The sequence below is a fragment of the Salvelinus alpinus genome, chromosome 25 (assembly GCF_045679555.1).
Source record: "Salvelinus alpinus chromosome 25, SLU_Salpinus.1, whole genome shotgun sequence".
Taxonomy (NCBI): domain Eukaryota; kingdom Metazoa; phylum Chordata; class Actinopteri; order Salmoniformes; family Salmonidae; genus Salvelinus; species Salvelinus alpinus.
In genome coordinates, this window is record NC_092110.1 from 27,251,533 (window position 1) to 27,270,177 (window position 18,645).

General features: G+C 42.2%; 1 protein-coding gene across 3 annotated transcripts in view; it reads right to left on the reverse strand.

Moving 5' to 3' along the window:
* Nucleotides 1-2,268: 2,268 nt before the first annotated feature.
* Nucleotides 2,269-18,645, reverse strand: part of LOC139553748 (collagen alpha-1(XII) chain-like) — an 84,107-nt gene continuing 67,730 nt past the window's right edge. For 2 of the 3 annotated variants that reach the window (XM_071366379.1, XM_071366381.1), the window contains 9 exons: nt 13,295-13,348; nt 12,812-12,865; nt 12,600-12,671; nt 12,305-12,340; nt 10,678-10,744; nt 10,363-10,545; nt 9,786-9,863; nt 6,693-6,863; nt 2,269-3,237 (listed from right to left, as the gene is read on the reverse strand). In XM_071366379.1, the coding sequence (XP_071222480.1) occupies nt 3,080-3,237; nt 6,693-6,863; nt 9,786-9,863; nt 10,363-10,545; nt 10,678-10,744; nt 12,305-12,340; nt 12,600-12,671; nt 12,812-12,865; nt 13,295-13,348 (873 nt within the window). In that variant the 3' untranslated portion in view covers nt 2,269-3,079. Of the gene's footprint in view, nt 5,299-6,692; nt 6,864-9,785; nt 9,864-10,362; nt 10,546-10,677; nt 10,745-12,304; nt 12,341-12,599; nt 12,672-12,811; nt 12,866-13,294; nt 13,349-18,645 lie in introns of all 3 variants that reach the window. The other variant, XM_071366380.1, reaches the window with a different exon arrangement.

The window sequence follows — 18,645 nt, forward strand, 5'->3', positions numbered from 1 at the left end:
CCCATGGATGACTCATCTGAGAGGAACCACAGTGTTTTGTCTAGCAAGGTCACACACTACATCCTTCTGACTGAAATACCAAAGGCTGAGTGAATACTTCAAAATCAAATCAAATTTGATTTGTCACATGTGCCCTGAATATAACAAATACAACAGGTGTAGTTACCGTGAAATGCTTACTTACAACCCCTTAACCAACAATGCACAATAACGAGGCTATATACAGGGGGTAACGGTACCGAGTCAATGTGTGGGGCTACAGGTTAGTCGAGGTAATTTGTACATGTAGGTAGGGGTAAAGTGACTATGCAGAGAAAATATACAACGAGTAGAGCCGTGTAAAAACAAAGGGGGGGGGGGGGGGCAATGTAAATAGTCTGTGTGGCCCTTTGATTAATTGTTCAGCAGTCTTCTGGTTTCGGGGTAGAAGTCGTTAAGGAGCCTTTTGGACCTAGACTTGGTGCTCCGGTACCGCTTGCTGTTTGGTAGCAGAGAGAAAAGTCTATGACTTGGGTGACTGGAGCCTAACAATTGTTTGGGGCTTCCTCTGATGCTGCTTGGGAAATAGGTCCTGGATGGCAGGAAGCATGGCTCCAGTGATGTACTGGGCTGTACGCACTACCCTCTGTAGCGCCTTATGGTCAGATGCCGAGCAGTTGCCATACCAGGTTGGTGATGCAACTGGTCAGGATGCTCTCGATGGTGCAGCTGTAGAACTTTTTGAGGATCTGGGGACCCACGCCAAATCTTTTCAGTCTCTCGAGGGGGAAAAGGCGTTGTTGAGCCCTCTTCACAACTTTCTTGGTGTGTTTGGACCATGATAGTTTGTTGGTGATGTGGACACCAAGATACTTGAAACTCTCGACCTTCTCCATTACAGCCTTGTCGATGTGAATGGGGGCGTGTTCGGCCCTCCTTTTACTGTAGTCCACGATCATCTCCTTTGTCTTGATAATGTTGAGGGAGAGGTTGTTGTCCTGGCACAACACTGCCAGTTCTCTGACTTCCTCCCTATAGGCTGTCTCATCATTGCCGGTGATCAGGCCTACCACCATTGTGTTGTCAGCAAACTTAATGATCTGGTATGGATTCATGCTTGGCCACAGTCACTGGAGTGGGTCTACTTCCTGCCTTAAGTTGTTGGTGACCAGTGAGAAATGTGGTTTCTGTTTGATGATGTCTCAATGAAAAGAGTTCAATAGGATGATTTTAAATTGTTTAGACCAAACTGAAATGTTAAAAATTAAGCCAGCAACCATTCTATACATTTTAGCCAAAAACCTGGTTGCCTCTGCTAGTAGGCTGTGGCGGCAAGTGGATCTTCCAGCATGACAATAACCCCAAATCTAATCAAAATCCACAAAGAAATGTTTAATTGACTAGAAATCTACATTTTGCAATGGCCATCTCAGTCTCAATACTTTAACCACATTGAAAACCTGTGGTTTGAAATGAAGAGGGCGGTCCATAAGAGCAGACGGGATATCAAGGATAGCAGGCTATCAAGGATCCGGAAAAGTTCTGTTCAGAGGAATGGTCTAGGATCCCTCCCCCACATAAAACATTTAAGAATAAGGCTCAGTGTCATTATCCTCAGAAGGGGAGGATGCTAGAGTACTGACAACAGGTTGTCAATAATTTTTACCCCTATCTATTTTTTATTTATTTTATTGCTTCTTAAACAAAATCTCTTTCTCTGAGCATTTCCCAATTTTATTATTTATTTTATACAGCCTTTTTTGCTCATCTTTATCAAGGGTGCCCATAATTACAGACCTGACTGTATATTATATACCCATTGATTCTTGAATATTATAACGTATATTATTTAACTTATAATTCCTCACAAGTTTAGTTCAACTGTCGTACCCAATCAGAACCCAAAATATAAACATGTTTAAGTCCATTGTTTGCAAACAATGTAATTGTAAAAAATCACTGTATAGCCTCAAAACATGGTTAAAACTATAATTTTGACGTCATGGATGGTCAGTCCTTGCATCCATAGCTCTGTCTATGAACTTGACAGTGGCTACATTTCTCCAGCCCCATCTCTCATCTTTATACCAAAATAGTGGCAGGGTGGCTGCTTGGTTATAGTTTGAACTGCAGATTGCCCCTTTGAAGCTGTACTCACTCTAGTAAAGACGTTTTTTGGGATTGGCATCTGACATGTGATATACTATATCCAGTGTTTGCAGCTACAGTGCATGTATCAAATAACTGGGACATAGACTGAGACACCAGACATGAGACTGAAACAAAAGGTACAATTTTCAGTAGTTTTATTGAAAAATGCCTCTTCTGTTTCAGAAATAAATAAGAAAATAAGGCTGTGGAATTCACAATGTGCAGTTAAAACATGAAAAAGCAATTCTATGTCCATAGTCTTGCAAACAAATTCCAACTGCATTTGGTATTGATACAAAACAATAACTATATTCTGATTTGTTTTTGTTTTGTTGAAATCTTAAATATACAACACAGACATGCAACTCCACCTTTGGGAAAAATCAGCTGTGAGTTGGTATTATAAAAAAAGATACACATTTGGTCTAAAGTAACTCATTGAAAGCCTGATTTGATAATAGCTGGGAATCTTTGGGAACTTTTAATGGAGCTGGAACCAGTAACCCTCTTTCTGATGAAGAGGGTGGCAAACTACATGATTTCAAAAGAACAACAGACAGCTTGACATTGTGAAATTTGCAATGAACTGTGAGGTACAGGGCTAATGTGGAGGGGTACAGAGACATACATATATCTTCCCCAACGTATTTGATGACTTTCCAATGATTAGTGCATTAAACATTGGACTCTAACACTTAATGCAGTTATGTTACAAGCAGAAACACTTAAGGAAACAGTTAGCAAGCACACAGGTTTGTAATGAAATAATGTCGAGATTCATTATATTTCCACTTAATCTTGCTGAACTTAATTTGTTGATGCGTAAAGATATGTTCAATAAAGCCAAGGGTATCAGACCCATATATTTTATTCTCTGAATTTCACTTAATACTCACACATGTAATAATGGAGATAAATTCAATATAACAATCCTTTGTTTTGTTTTTGTTTATGGTGCTATCCTCTCGGTATCGTCTCTTGATAGTGACCTCTTTCCTCTCTGGTTTCGTGAGTAACCAGGCGACTGTATTGCCTCAGATTCATCTTCCGGTTCTTCCTCAGGTATAGGGACTAGGTAGGTTTCAGGGTCGGGCTCGTAGCCGGTGGCTAGAAACATTAGTTTGGCCAATCAAACAGGACTTTAGTCAACAGGCTGAGACTTAACATGCACAATGTACAACCTAAATGTTTGACTATGTCCTAAACATGAAAAATCAACCAAGGTATTGAATGTATGGACCAAAGAACTGTAATTTATCTTGTTTCTATGTTAGAGTGATTACATGCACTGCTGAACTTAATGTTATTGAGAAATATTAACCATATTGAACACATACCGCATATAAAGATAAATATCAATACAAGTAATAAAGCTGGGATTGAATTTGTAACAAAACACTAATACAACACTGCCACTTGTCTCTAGCTCTATCCTATCCTTTTGCTACTCCTAAAACCCATTGTGGTGTTATACAACAAATGTTCCTCAGCAAATTAACTAATATATATATATCTATACACTACCGTTCAAAAGTTTAGGGTCACTTAGAAATGTCCTTGTTTTGAAAGAAAATCAAATTTTTTGTCCATTAAAATAACATCAAATTGATCAGAAATACAGTGTAGACATGATTAATGTTGTAAATGACTGTTGTAGCTTGAAACGGCAGATTTTTTATGGAATATCTACCTAGGCGTACAGAGACCCATTATCAGCAACCATCACTCCTGTGTTCCAATGGCACATTGTGATAGCTAATCCAAGTTTATAATTTTAAAAGGCTACTTGATCATTAGAAACCCTTTTGCAAGTATGTTAGCACAGCTGAAAACTGTTGTACTGATTAAAGAAGCAATAAAACTGGCCTTCTTTAGACTAGTTGAGTATCTGGAGCATCAGCATTTGTGGGTTCGATTACAGGCTCAAAATGGCCAGAAACAAAGACTTTCTTCTGAAACCAGTCAGTCTATTCTTGTTCTGAGAAATGAAGGCTATTCCATGCGAGAAATTGCCAAGAAACTGAAGATCTCGTACAATGCTGTGTACTACTCCCTTCACAGAACAGCGCAAACTGTCTCTAACCAGAATAGAAAGATGAGTGGGAGGCCCCGGTGCACAACTGAGCAAGAGGACAAGTACATTAGAGTGTCTAGTTTGAGAAACAGACGCCTCACAAGTCCTCAACTGGCAGCTTCATTGAATAATACCCGCAAAACACCAGTCTCAACTTCAACAGTGAAGAGGCGACTCCAGGATGCTGGCCTTCTAGGCAGAGTTGCGAAGAAAAAGCCATATCTCAGACTGGCCAATAAAAAGAAAAGATTAAGATGGGCAAAAGAACACAGACACTGGACAGAGGAACTCTGCCTAGAAGGCCAGCATCCCAAAGTCGCTTTGTCATTATGGGGTATTGTGTGTAGATTGATGAGGGAAAAAAACTATTGAATCCATTTTAGAATAAGGCTGTAACATAGCAAAATGTGGAAAAAGTCAAGGTGTCTGAATACTAAATATATATAAACATAAGAAAATGGTAGGAAAAGAACGCTTAGCATAGATTAGGCAAACATACAAAGAACATCATGATTAAATGTACAAATGTCACATGCTTCGGTTTGGACCGGAGCACAAGCTGTGTAAATCACAGGCCTCATACTGTAATAAAACAGAGGTTATGCTGGCAGTAAGTCAGTAAGAAGCAGGTTATAAGGCACAAGCTCAATACAGATGTTAAATGATTTTAGTGGATTGTGTGGTTCAAACATCATTTACAAGGCACAATTAGTTTATTTACAGATATCACCTCTACGTCAACATGTTAACACTTGTTCTTTTCCTATGAGATCCACTTGTTAGTAGTTTTTGGTTTGTTTGTTTTTTACATGCTCCTTCCCGCGTAGAGAAGCATTCTCTCTCTGTTTGCTGGGGTTTTGGTTCAAGATACAAACAGGCCAGTAGGGTTGCCATCTCTGCAGCTTGTCTGATAGTAGCTGTGAAGTGGTGTTAGTGCGAGTCCACTCCTTTCTGTCTCGTTTTTTGGTTTTTAACGTTGTTCATTAATTATGTCCCCGGTGGTTATCCTTAAGGGCTCATTAGCCAGTGAGCTAACATCTCAGAAACAGGACTGTAAGCAGCACAGGCAGCATAGAGAGTTTACTAGGACCGACCTGAAAACAGTTCAAACAGGGGGTTAGATCTCTCTATTGCAGAAAGTTATTTGCCATTTCTATTTCTACTTGGCAGTGTTTAACATGCAATTATGAATATCCACTCTATTACAAACATATTGAGACCTTGGAAGTAAAGGGTTCATAATGTTGCCAAAAGGGGGTTGTCGAGACAAAAATACGTCCACTGTCCCATTTGAATAAAGTTTTGTTAACTTCTTGACGCTAGGGGTCAGATTTTTTATATTTTTTAAATAACGTTCCCAAGGTAAATGGACTATTTCTCAGGTCCAGATCGTAGAATATGCATATAATTTACAGATTAGGATAGAAAACACTCCAAAGTTTCCAAAACTGTCAAAATATTGTCTGTGAGTATAACAAAACTGATTCTGCAGGCGAAAACGTGAGAAAATATAACCCGGAAGTTATATTTTTTTAAATCTGTGTTTCCTGGCCAGTCTTCCTTCCATTTAAAGGGATATCAACCAGATTCCTTTTCCAATGGCTTCCTCAGGCTGTGACCAGGCTTTAGACATAGTTTCAGGCTTTTATTTTGAAAAATGAACGAGATTTTTAAAAAGTAGTCAGGTGTCCTCTGAATAGTGCCTGCGCGCGAGAGGGGAGCTCTCCATTTTCCTTTTCTCTCTTATTGAATAGGTTACGGTCCGGTTGAAATATTATCGATTATGTTTGTTAAAAACAACCTGAGGATTAATTATAAAAAACATTTGACATGTTTCTACGACCATTACGGATAGTTTTTGGAATTTTCGTCGAACGGAACGAGGCTGTAGTTTTCTCAACATAACGCGCAACCCAAATGGCGTTTTTTGTTATAAAAGTAATATTTATCGAACAAAAATAACATTTATTGTGTAACTGGGAGTCTCGTGAGTGCAAACATCCGAAGATTATCAAAGGTAAGCGATTCATTTTATTGCTTTTCTGACTTTCGTGACCATGCTAATTTGGGGCTAGCTGTTGTAGCATTGATTGATACACTCACAAAAGCTTGGATTTCTTTCTTTGTAAAGCATATTTTCAAAATCTGACACGATAGGTGGATTAACAACACGCTAAGCTGTGTTTTGGTATATTTCACTTGTGATTGCATGATTATAAATATTTTTAGTAATATTTTTGAATTTGGCGCCCTGCAATTCAGGGGTTGTTTAGGGAAATGATCCCGTAATCGGGATCTGTGCGCAGAAATGTTAACAACTGCATTTTGTTTAGAACCCTTGAAACCCATGGCCTCCGTGCATTGAACCAGAGCAGAAAGTTAGCTGTTGAGTATAAAGTTGTAAATAAATTAGTGTGCATACGTTACATTCACTATGTATTCAGCTACCCTGCCATGCAGATTGGGATTCAGTCAGTTGTGGACATACCTGGGTAACCTTGTCCATTGTAAGGAATGCCAACACACTGGGAGGAGTCGCAGTAGCCAGGGGGTCCAGGTGGTCCCCTCACTCCTGAGGTTCCCTGGCGACCAGGAGGGCCCCGAGGCCCAGCAGAGCCCGTAGTACCTGTGGCGCCAGTTCGAGCCTCGCCTGGTGGCCCTGGGAGTAGGGAGAGGGAGATGGGTTGTGGAAAATAATTAAAGAATAGTCTGAACGAAACCTCCCTGACATCACCCTTAAATCTCAACTGGAAGTGGAGGGGGGGGACTATTGGTTTCTACCACTGTAATTTCAATATTTAGACGGCTCAATTAAAAGTCTGATTAAAAGTGAGCCAGTCAGGGCTCTGGTGAGTTACTCCCTGCCCCAGTCTGTCTAGACAGTACAAACAAAGGATGGAATTTCCTCCGCTCTCTCTTGCTCTTTGATCTCTTAAGTGAGCACATGTGTTGTCAATGAAGGAGCCACCAAAGCAACGCTCATTGTACAACAATCTGATTCTCCCACTCAACAATGAGTCATCATTGCTAGCTAACTAGCTTCCTCCTACAGGAGTTTAGTAGTGTCTTACTTCATTCACAGAAACAGACTTGGCAGTGTTCGACAGGAGGGGGAAGAAGACATCATATATAGGCTGATATTTCCACTAGCCCCCCTACTCCTTGTGATAGGAAAGCTTCTGGGGACTCAGGGCCTTCACATGCTGAATATCAATTAAAGGTGGATGTTATGTTGCCTCCATGAAGACAGCATAATATCAACAGTGAATAAGACGGCTATTAGAGACTAATCCTCAGCCATTTCTAGAATGGGTTTGGGATCACTGATGAATGAGAGGTCGGGGTAACATTGTTTTGATAAGAGAGATAGCAGCTATAATGCATAATGTTAAATCCTTCATCCAGAAATAGACCTTGGCTCTCAATTCCTTTGATGTATCGTATGTTGATCAAGACGTGTGAACACATCTGTGCGGACCAATCCCGTGAAGAAGAAGCATAAATTCTCTCTCGAAAAGAGAAGTGTTTTTCTGGGAATACGTTTGACCGTTCACTGAGAATTTATGAAACACAGCTGCCCAAACGAAGGTTCATGAGACACATCTAGGTAAATCTTGGCCTGCCCCTTGGGTCGGTCATTTATATTGCATTGGGAGGAGTTCTAAAAGTCACAAAGAGAGGTCCAGGGATAGGATTTAGAACAAAATGGCTACCATGGTGAAATAAGTTAAGAACTGTAGATCAGGAAGTAGTGAATAGGAACCTCCTGTCTCCAGTTGTTGAGCACAACCATTTCCAGTTAGTATGCGGGAAGATTCTTATGTTCCATACCTTGTTGTTAAGGTACAGTTGAAGTCGGAAGTTTACATACACCTTAGCCAAATACATTTAAACTCAGTTTTTCACAATTCCTGACATTTAATCCTAGTAAAAATTCTCTGTCTTAGGTCAGTTAGGATCACCACTTTATTTGAAGAATGTGAAATGTCCGAATAATAGTAGAGAAAATTATTTATTTCAGCTTTTATTTCTTTCATCACATTCCCAGTGGGTCAGAAGTTTACATACACTCAATTAGTATTTGGTAGCATTGTCTTTAAATTGTTTAACTTGGGTCATACCTTTCGGGTAGCCTTCCACAAGCTTCCCACAATAAGTTGGGTGAATTTTGGCCCATTCCTCCTGACAGAGCTGGTGTAACTGAGTCAGGTTTGTAGGCCTCCTTGCTCGCACACGCTTTTTCAGTTCTGCCCACAAATGTTCAATAGGATTGAGGTCAGGGCTTTGAGATGGCCACTCCAATACCTTGACTTTGTTGTCCTTAAGCCATTTTGCCACAACTTGGGAAGTATGCTTGGGGTCATTGTCCATTTGGAAGACCCATTTGCGTCCAAGATTTAACTTCCTGAATGATGTCTTGAGATGTTGCTTCAATATATCCACATAATTTTTCGTCCTCATGATGCCATCTATTTTGTGAAGTGTACCAGTCCCTCCTGCAGCCAAGCACCCCCACAACATGATGCTGCCACCCCCATGCTTCACGGTTGGGATGGTGTTCTTCGGCTTGCAAGCCTCCCCATTTTTCCTCCAAACATAACGATGGTCATTATGGCCAAACAGTTCTATTTTTGTTTCATCAGACCAGAGGACATTTCTCAAAAAAGTACGATCTTTGTCCCCATGTGCAGTTGCAAACCGTAGTCTGGCTTCTTTATGGCGGTTTTGAGCAGTGGCTTCTTCCTTGCTGAACGGCCTTTCAGGTTATGTCGATATAGGACTCGTTTTACTGTGGATACACATACTGTTGTACCTATTTCCTCCAGTATCTTCACAAGGTCCTTTGCACTTTTCGCACCAAAGTACGTTCATCTCTAGGAGACAGAACGCGTCTCCTTCCTGAGCTGTATGACGGCTGCATGGTCCCATGGTGTTTATACTTGCATACTATTGTTTGTACAGATGAACTTGGTACCTTCAGGCGTTTGGAAATTGCTCACAAGGATGAACCAGACTTGTGGAGGTCTACACATTTTTTTCTGAGGTCTTGGCTGATTTCTTTTGATTTTCCCAGGATGTCAAGCAAAGAGGCCCTGAGTTTGAAGGTAGGCCTTGAAATACATCCACAGGTACACCTCCAATTGACTCAAATGGTGTCAATTAGCCTATCATAAGCTTCTGAAGCCATGACATCATTTTCTGGAATTTTCCAAGCTGTTTAAAGGCACAGTCAAGTTAGTGTATGTAAACTTCTGACCCACTGGAATTGTGACACAGTGAATTATAAGTGAAATAATCTGTCCGTAAACAATTGTTGGAAAAAGTACTTGTGTCATGCACAAAGTAGATGTCCAAACTACAGTTTGTTAACAAGAAATTTGTGGAGTGGTTGAAAATCAAGTTTTAATGACTCCAACCTAAGAGTATGTGAACTTCCGACTTCAGCTGTATATGAGGCAAATTACTGAGTCAGGGGCTTCCGTTAATGGTCTGTTTTCTTATGAGACGGGAGACCTTGGCAGAGGCATAGCTGTGAAATGGGTTATTGTACATGAGAAGTGAGTGATGGCCGAGGTCTTACCAGGGGGACCACTGAGTCCTCTCTGTCCTCTCTGTCCTGTTCCAGGGGATCCTCTCTCTCCCTTCTCTCCTGGCATCCCTGCAGCAACACAATCAGATACACAGGCAACAGGTTATTAGCAATGACAAAAGGTCCTATTGTACAGCACCATGTATTTGTAAAAACCACAAATGAGCATGTCTGAGGATGGAGGAAATTGTAGCATGGATCAGATTTACTATAGGAAGTGAAGCATGATGGCAGATGACCATCAATTAATTACATGATGTCATGAACTCTATATTTTTAGAATAGATGTGTTTTGCACAATTGCTTGCAATCAAAACTTCCATTTGATCTTTGTGCTCCAGTCATTATTTAATTGTACCATTGTTGTAAAAGTTGCAATGTTACTCCAGGCTCAAAGAACAGACCAACCGTTATCCAAGGATGTTACATAGGTTAAAGAAGAGGACCGTGTCCTGTCATAACTTAAAGTTTTGCATCTCTGATAGGTTGTAATTTACTTTCTAGCCATACAAAAACAGGAAGTAATAAAAACAGGCAAAAAATACATAAACAGCACATTATCACTCACCTCTCTCGCCTTGGTTTCCAGGTAAGCCGGGGTTTCCAGGGAAACCATTTCGGCCAGTCTGTCCAGGTTCTCCACGAGGACCCGTGTTGCCGGCGGTACCAGGGGGGCCTGCGGGGCCTGGGTTGTTGCTAGAGTAACCGGTGGGGATCTGGTTGATCATATTATTAATTCTGCTCATTTGACCTGAGAGGAATGAATGAAGATATGATTAAGGCAGATAGCAAAATCACATAGATAGTTTATTTGTATACATTGTATGTGTGTGTAGGTGTACCCAACCAATGCTGGTTTTTGAAGGTCTAAATAAGAACTCACTATTCACAAGCTGTTCGCAAACTTGTCTGGCAATGGAACGCATCAGATTCTGAGATGCAAAGTCCCCCTGGAAAACAAACACATTTTGGTGAGACAAGGTTATGCTACTCTGAGAAGCAGGGGTTGACAACAGGCGGCTCCCAAAAGCACCTCCCAAAGTTCTGAGGATTTTTGTTTTTGGTCAAAAAAGGACTAAATTCACCAGGGATTCAGATAAAAATTTGTTTCATTTAGGAAATCTGCTCACCAAGTATTCCCATGAATAAAGAAAAAGAGACGTGATCGTGTCTCCATGTAATTAAGGTATGAAATGGTTGTTCTTTTCCAATACAACCTCTTTTGTGCCTTACTTGTGGTCAATTTGCAGTGTACAAATGATTATAATTATGTTCCGGCACCATTGACCATCGGCTCCGACAAAAAATCAGCCCACGGCTGAATCTAGTTGTCTAGTCCTGGACTAAAGAATACAGTAGTTGCCTAGTCCTGGACTAAAGGATACAGTAGTTGCCTAGTCCTGGACTAAAGGATACAGTAGTTGCCTAGTCCTGGACTAAAAGATACAGTAGTTGCCTAGCCCTGGACTAAAGGATACAGTAGTTGCCTAGTCCTGGACTAAAGGATACAGTAGTTGCCTAGTCCTGGACTAAAAGATACAGTAGTTGCCTAGCCCTGGACTAAAGGATACAGTAGTTGCCTAGTCCTGGACTAAAGGATACAGTAGTTGCCTAGTCCTGGACTAAAGGATACAGTAGTTGCCTTGTCCTGGACTAAAGGATACCGTAGTTGCCTAGTCCTGGACTAAAGGATACCATAGTTGCCTAGTCCTGGACTAAAGGATACAGTAGTTGCCTAGCCCTGGACTAAAGGATACAGTAGTTGCCTAGTCCTGGACTAAAGGATACAGTAGTTGCCTAGTCCTGGACTAAAGGATACAGTAGTTGCCTAGCCCTGGACTAAAGGATACAGTAGTTGCCTAGTCCTGGACTAAAGGATACCGTAGTTGCCTAGTCCTGGACTAAAGGATACTGTAGTTGCCTAGTCCTGGACTAAAGGATACAGTGGTTGCCTAGTCCTGGACTAAAGGATACAGTAGTTGCCTTGTCCTGGACTAAAGGATACCGTAGTTGCCTAGTCCTGGACTAAAGGATACCGTAGTTGCCTAGTCCTGGACTAAAGGATACAGTAGTTGCCTTGTCCTGGACTAAAGGATACAGTAGTTTCCCAGCCCTGGACTAAAGGATACAGTAGTTGCCTAGTCCTGGACTAAAGGATACAGTAGTTGCCTAGTCCTGGACTAAAGGATACAGTAGTTGCCTAGTCCTGGACTAAAGGATACAGTAGTTGCCTAGTCCTGGACTAAAGGATACAGTAGTTGCCTAGTCCTGGACTAAAGGATACAGTAGTTGCCTAGTCCTGGACTAAAGGATACAGTAGTTGCCTAGTCCTGGACTAAGGGATACAGTAGTTGCCTAGTCCTGGACTAAAGGATACAGTAGTTGCCTAGTCCTGGACTAAAGGATACAGTAGTTGCCTAGTCCTGGACTAAAGGATACAGTAGTTGCCTAGTCCTGGACTAAAGGATACAGTAGTTGCCTAGTCCTGGACTAAAGGATACAGCACATACCCTCTCTCCCTTTTCTCCTTTTACTCCAGACAGTCCCTGTGAAAAAGAGGAAACATGGATGTTCTCAATACAAGGAAAGCCAATCATTTGCATGAGATTTGCAACAAAACACCACAAATACGCTGTGAAATAGGAAGTTAGTTAACATTTTCCAATTTAATCAAATGCGGTGGGATGATTCAAGACAGTCTTTGAAGAGGTAGGATTTCAGATGTTTTTGGAAGATTGCTAGGGACTCTGCTGTCCTCGATGAAACATACATCATCACCATATGACCACTTGTATTTCTACATACTGGGTTTCCTGTGTCTCCTGGTTTTCCTGCGCTTCCTGTGTTTCCTGGTGAACCCGGAGATCCTGGACTTCCCTGGATGATGAGAAGATGGACAGCGTTATTGCTATATCCACTTACCAAAGTTACCAAACGGTAAACATAAGGACAACAACCACTCCTGAAGGACTGAGTTTGTCTGTGTTTTGACCACGTCTTCTGGCTGCAGTACTCACCATCGGTCCCGTTGGACCTCTAGGTCCCGATGGTCCTTCCTTCCCTGGGGGTCCCTGGGAAGAGAAGATAGACGCTCACAACAGGCAGCAATAAAAGTTGGCATTACGTTGTTGTTGTGTTAAAGGTATGTTGTCAATGTTAACTTTATTTCTGTATATATGTACTGTACGTTTTATGGTGCTGTTAAACTGGTGGTGCTTCCAAGAGATGGGACTATAAAAACTCAGTGAAATAAACCAGGACCTCGCTAATCTCCCTAGCGACCAATCTCTGTAGTGTGTTCTACTGCGCCAGTTTAATGGAGCCCAATGACGTCATCTGACATGCACCAGAATACTAGGAGCACACAACAGTTTAACTGCGCACGTTGAGGGATCACATGCACACGTTGATTTAAGTAGGTGCTGGCTAGATTCCTGGCCTTTCAACAGTGCCTGTACACTGAGCAGCTCTGTGTAGAGGTACAGAGATGCTGATCTTACCCGCACTCCTCCTGGTCCAACAGAACCCATAGGACCAGCAGCACCAGCAGGACCCTGCATGAACACAACACACTCAATCAAACTCTGATAACCAGTAATAACACACAATTCTGACAAAATGGCTCAAATGGCACAACATTGCCTTTTCATTTGGCCAGAAATGATAACTACTAGCTGTACTGTGGAATAACTGCTCTCTAGTTTCCTTGTGAGAACTCTCTTGTTTTTTAGTGAGAACATGATAGACTTTTCTGATGCAATTTAGGATACTTGATTTGGTTGTTGAAATGCATGTTGTTAGCAGAACCATTCGACAGCCAAGGCTGCTATAGTCATAAACATCTTAATGTGATTATTCTCAAGTATTACTAACATCACAGGGTAATTGTTAGGATTCAGGTGTGACTCATATTTCCAAAGTAAAGTCGTCCTTGATGGGGGTGAGTGATTCTCAACTAAATTATGCTCATTATTGGCGTCAAAGGATAATGCCTCCAATCTTTGAAATCCAGGGGCCGATCATTCAGCACTGGAGTTATCAGTGATACAGTCTGGTCAAGCTGTAGGTTGTCAGTGATACAGTCTGGTCAAGCTGTAGGTTGTCAGTGATACAGTCTGGTCAAGCTGTAGGTTGTCAGTGATACAGTCTGGTCAAGCTGTAGGTTATCAGTGATACAGTCTGGTCAAGCTGTAGGTTGTCAGTGATACAGTCTGGTCAAGCTGTAGGTTGTCAGTGATACAGTCTGGTCAAGCTGTAGGTTATCAGTGATACAGTCTGGTCAAGCTGTAGGTTATCAGTGATACAGTCTGGTCAAGCTGTAGGTTATCAGTGATACAGTCTGGTCAAGCTGTAGGTTGTCAGTGATACAGTCTGGTCAAGCTGTAGGTTATCAGTGATACAGTCTGGTCAAGCTGTAGGTTGTCAGTGATACAGTCTGGTCAAGCTGTAGGTTGTCAGTGATACAGTCTGGTCAAGCTGTAGGTTATCAGTGATACAGTCTGGTCAAGCTGTAGGTTATCAGTGATACAGTCTGGTCAAGCTGTAGGTTGTCAGTGATACAGTCTGGTCAAGCTGTAGGTTATCAGTGATACAGTCTGGTCAAGCTGTAGGTTATCAGTGATACAGTCTGGTCAAGCTGTAGGTTATCAGTGATACAGTCTGGTCAAGCTGTAGGTTGTCAGTGATACAGTCTGGTCAAGCTGTAGGTTATCAGTGATACAGTCTGGTCAAGCTGTAGGTTATCAGTGATACAGTCTGGTCAAGCTGTAGGTTGTCAGTGATACAGTCTGGTCAAGCTGTAGGTTGTCAGTGATACAGTCTGGTCAAGCTGTAGGTTATCCGTGATACAGTCTGGTCAAGCTGTAGGTTATCAGTGATACAGTCTGGTCAAGCTGTAGGTTGTCAGTGATACAGTCTGGTCAAGCTGTAGGTTATCAGTGATTTAGCCTGGTCAAGCTGTAGGTTATCAGTGATACAGTCTGGTCAAGCTGTAGGTTATCAGTGATACAGTCTGGTCAAGCTGTAGGTTATCAGTGATACAGTCTGGTCAAGCTGTAGGTTGTCAGTGATACAGTCTGGTCAAGCTGTAGGTTGTCAGTGATACAGTCTGGTCAAGCTGTAGGTTATCAGTGATACAGTCTGGTCAAGCTGTAGGTTATCAGTGATACAGTCTGGTCAAGCTGTAGGTTATCAGTGATACATTCTGGTCAAGCTGTAGGTTATCAGTGATACAGTCTGGTCAAGCTGTAGGTTATCAGTGATACAGTCTGGTCAAGCTGTAGGTTATCAGTGATACAGTCTGGTCAAGCTGTAGGTTATCAGTGATACAGTCTGGTCAAGCTGTAGGTTATCAGTGATTTAGCCTGGTCAAGCTGTAGGTTATCAGTGATTTAGCCTGGTCAAGCTGTAGGTTATCAGTGATACAGTCTGGTCAAGCTGTAGGTTATCAGTGATACAGTCTGGTCAAGCTGTAGGTTATCAGTGATACAGTCTGGTCAAGCTGTAGGTTGTCAGTGATACAGTCTGGTCAAGCTGTAGGTTGTCAGTGATACAGTCTGGTCAAGCTGTAGGTTATCAGTGATACAGTCTGGTCAAGCTGTAGGTTATCAGTGATACAGTCTGGTCAAGCTGTAGGTTATCAGTGATACAGTCTGGTCAAGCTGTAGGTTATCAGTGATACAGTCTGGTCAAGCTGTAGGTTGTCAGTGATACAGTCTGGTCAAGCTGTAGGTTATCAGTGATACAGTCTGGTCAAGCTGTAGGTTATCAGTGATACAGTCTGGTCAAGCTGTAGGTTATCAGTGATACAGTCTGGTCAAGCTGTAGGTTATCAGTGATACAGTCTGGTCAAGCTGTAGGTTATCAGTGATACAGTCTGGTCAAGCTGTAGGTTGTCAGTGATACAGTCTGGTCAAGCTGTAGGTTATCAGTGATACAGTCTGGTCAAGCTGTAGGTTGTCAGTGATACAGTCTGGTCAAGCTGTAGGTTATCAGTGATACAGTCTGGTCAAGCTGTAGGTTATCAGTGATACAGTCTGGTCAAGCTGTAGGTTATCAGTGATACAGTCTGGTCAAGCTGTAGGTTGTCAGTGATACAGTCTGGTCAAGCTGTAGGTTATCAGTGATACAGTCTGGTCAAGCTGTAGGTTGTCAGTGATACAGTCTGGTCAAGCTGTAGGTTGTCAGTGATACAGTCTGGTCAAGCTGTAGGTTATCAGTGATACAGTCTGGTCAAGCTGTAGGTTATCAGTGATACAGTCTGGTCAAGCTGTAGGTTGTCAGTGATACAGTCTGATCAAGCTGTAGGTTATCAGTGATACAGTCTGGTCAAGCTGTAGGTTATCAGTGATACAGTCTGGTCAAGCTGTAGGTTATCAGTGATACAGTCTGGTCAAGCTGTAGGTTGTCAGTGATACAGTCTGGTCAAGCTGTAGGTTATCAGTGATACAGTCTGGTCAAGCTGTAGGTTGTCAGTGATACAGTCTGGTCAAGCTGTAGGTTGTCAGTGATACAGTCTGGTCAAGCTGTAGGTTATCAGTGATACAGTCTGGTCAAGCTGTAGGTTATCAGTGATACAGTCTGGTCAAGCTGTAGGTTGTCAGTGATACAGTCTGGTCAAGCTGTAGGTTGTCAGTGATACAGTCTGGTCAAGCTGTAGGTTATCAGTGATACAGTCTGGTCAAGCTGTAGGTTATCAGTGATACAGTCTGGTCAAGCTGTAGGTTGTCAGTGATACAGTCTGGTCAAGCTGTAGGTTGTCAGTGATACAGTCTGGTCAAGCTGTAGGTTATCAGTGATACAGTCTGGTCAAGCTGTAGGTTATCAGTGATACAGTCTGGTCAAGCTGTAGGTTGTCAGTGATACAGTCTGGTCAAGCTGTAGGTTATCAGTGATTTAGCCTGGTCAAGCTGTAGGTTATCAGTGATACAGTCTGGTCAAGCTGTAGGTTATCAGTGATACAGTCTGGTCAAGCTGTAGGTTATCAGTGATACAGGCTGGTCAAGCTGTAGGTTGTCAGTGATACAGTCTGGTCAAGCTGTAGGTTGTCAGTGATACAGTCTGGTCAAGCTGTAGGTTATCAGTGATACAGTCTGGTCAAGCTGTAGGTTATCAGTGATACAGTCTGGTCAAGCTGTAGGTTATCAGTGATACAGTCTGGTCAAGCTGTAGGTTATCAGTGATACAGTCTGGTCAAGCTGTAGGTTATCAGTGATACAGTCTGGTCAAGCTGTAGGTTATCAGTGATACAGTCTGGTCAAGCTGTAGGTTATCAGTGATACAGTCTGGTCAAGCTGTAGGTTATCAGTGATTTAGCCTGGTCAAGCTGTAGGTTATCAGTGATTTAGCCTGGTCAAGCTGTAGGTTATCAGTGATACAGTCTGGTCAAGCTGTAGGTTATCAGTGATACAGTCTGGTCAAGCTGTAGGTTATCAGTGATACAGTCTGGTCAAGCTGTAGGTTGTCAGTGATACAGTCTGGTCAAGCTGTAGGTTGTCAGTGATACAGTCTGGTCAAGCTGTAGGTTATCAGTGATACAGTCTGGTCAAGCTGTAGGTTATCAGTGATACAGTCTGGTCAAGCTGTAGGTTATCAGTGATACAGTCTGGTCAAGCTGTAGGTTATCAGTGATACAGTCTGGTCAAGCTGTAGGTTGTCAGTGATACAGTCTGGTCAAGCTGTAGGTTGTCAGTGATACAGTCTGGTCAAGCTGTAGGTTATCAGTGATACAGTCTGGTCAAGCTGTAGGTTATCAGTGATACAGTCTGGTCAAGCTGTAGGTTATCAGTGATACAGTCTGGTCAAGCTGTAGGTTATCAGTGATACAGTCTGGTCAAGCTGTAGGTTATCAGTGATACAGTCTGGTCAAGCTGTAGGTTATCAGTGATACAGTCTGGTCAAGCTGTAGGTTGTCAGTGATACAGTCTGGTCAAGCTGTAGGTTATCAGTGATACAGTCTGGTCAAGCTGTAGGTTGTCAGTGATACAGTCTGGTCAAGCTGTAGGTTATCAGTGATACAGTCTGGTCAAGCTGTAGGTTGTCAGTGATACAGTCTGGTCAAGCTGTAGGTTGTCAGTGATACAGTCTGGTCAAGCTGTAGGTTGTCAGTGATACAGTCTGGTCAAGCTGTAGGTTATCAGTGATACAGTCTGGTCAAGCTGTAGGTTATCAGTGATACAGTCTGGTCAAGCTGTAGGTTATCAGTGATACAGTCTGTTCAAGCTGTAGGTTGTCAGTGATACAGTCTGGTCAAGCTGTAGGTTGTCAGTGATACAGTCTGGTCAAGCTGTAGGTTATCAGTGATACAGTCTGGTCAAGCTGTAGGTTGTCAGTGATACAGTCTGGTCAAGCTGTAGGTTATCAGTGATACAGTCTGGTCAAGCTGTAGGTTATCAGTGATACAGTCTGGTCAAGCTGTAGGTTGTCAGTGATACAGTCTGGTCAAGCTGTAGGTTGTCAGTGATACAGTCTGGTCAAGCTGTAGGTTGTCAGTGATACAGTCTGGTCAAGCTGTAGGTTGTCAGTGATACAGTTTGGTCAAGCTGTAGGTTATCAGTGATACAGTCTGGTCAAGCTGTAGGTTGTCAGTGATACAGTCTGGTCAAGCTGTAGGTTATCAGTGATACAGTTTGGTCATGGTGGAGGTTGCGTGGTTGACCAGTTCCAGAACCCTAAACAATTCATTGTAACCCCCTTCAGGTTGTTTCCTCTTTACAAGAGGGGCAAGGAATCCATCTAACGTAAGAAGGATATCCTCCAAGAAATTACCAGGCCAGGGTACGTTTGACTTCTGATATGTAGTCCCATTGTCTCCAGCCATCGTTCTTTGGGCTTTTGATGCAATTTAGGATCC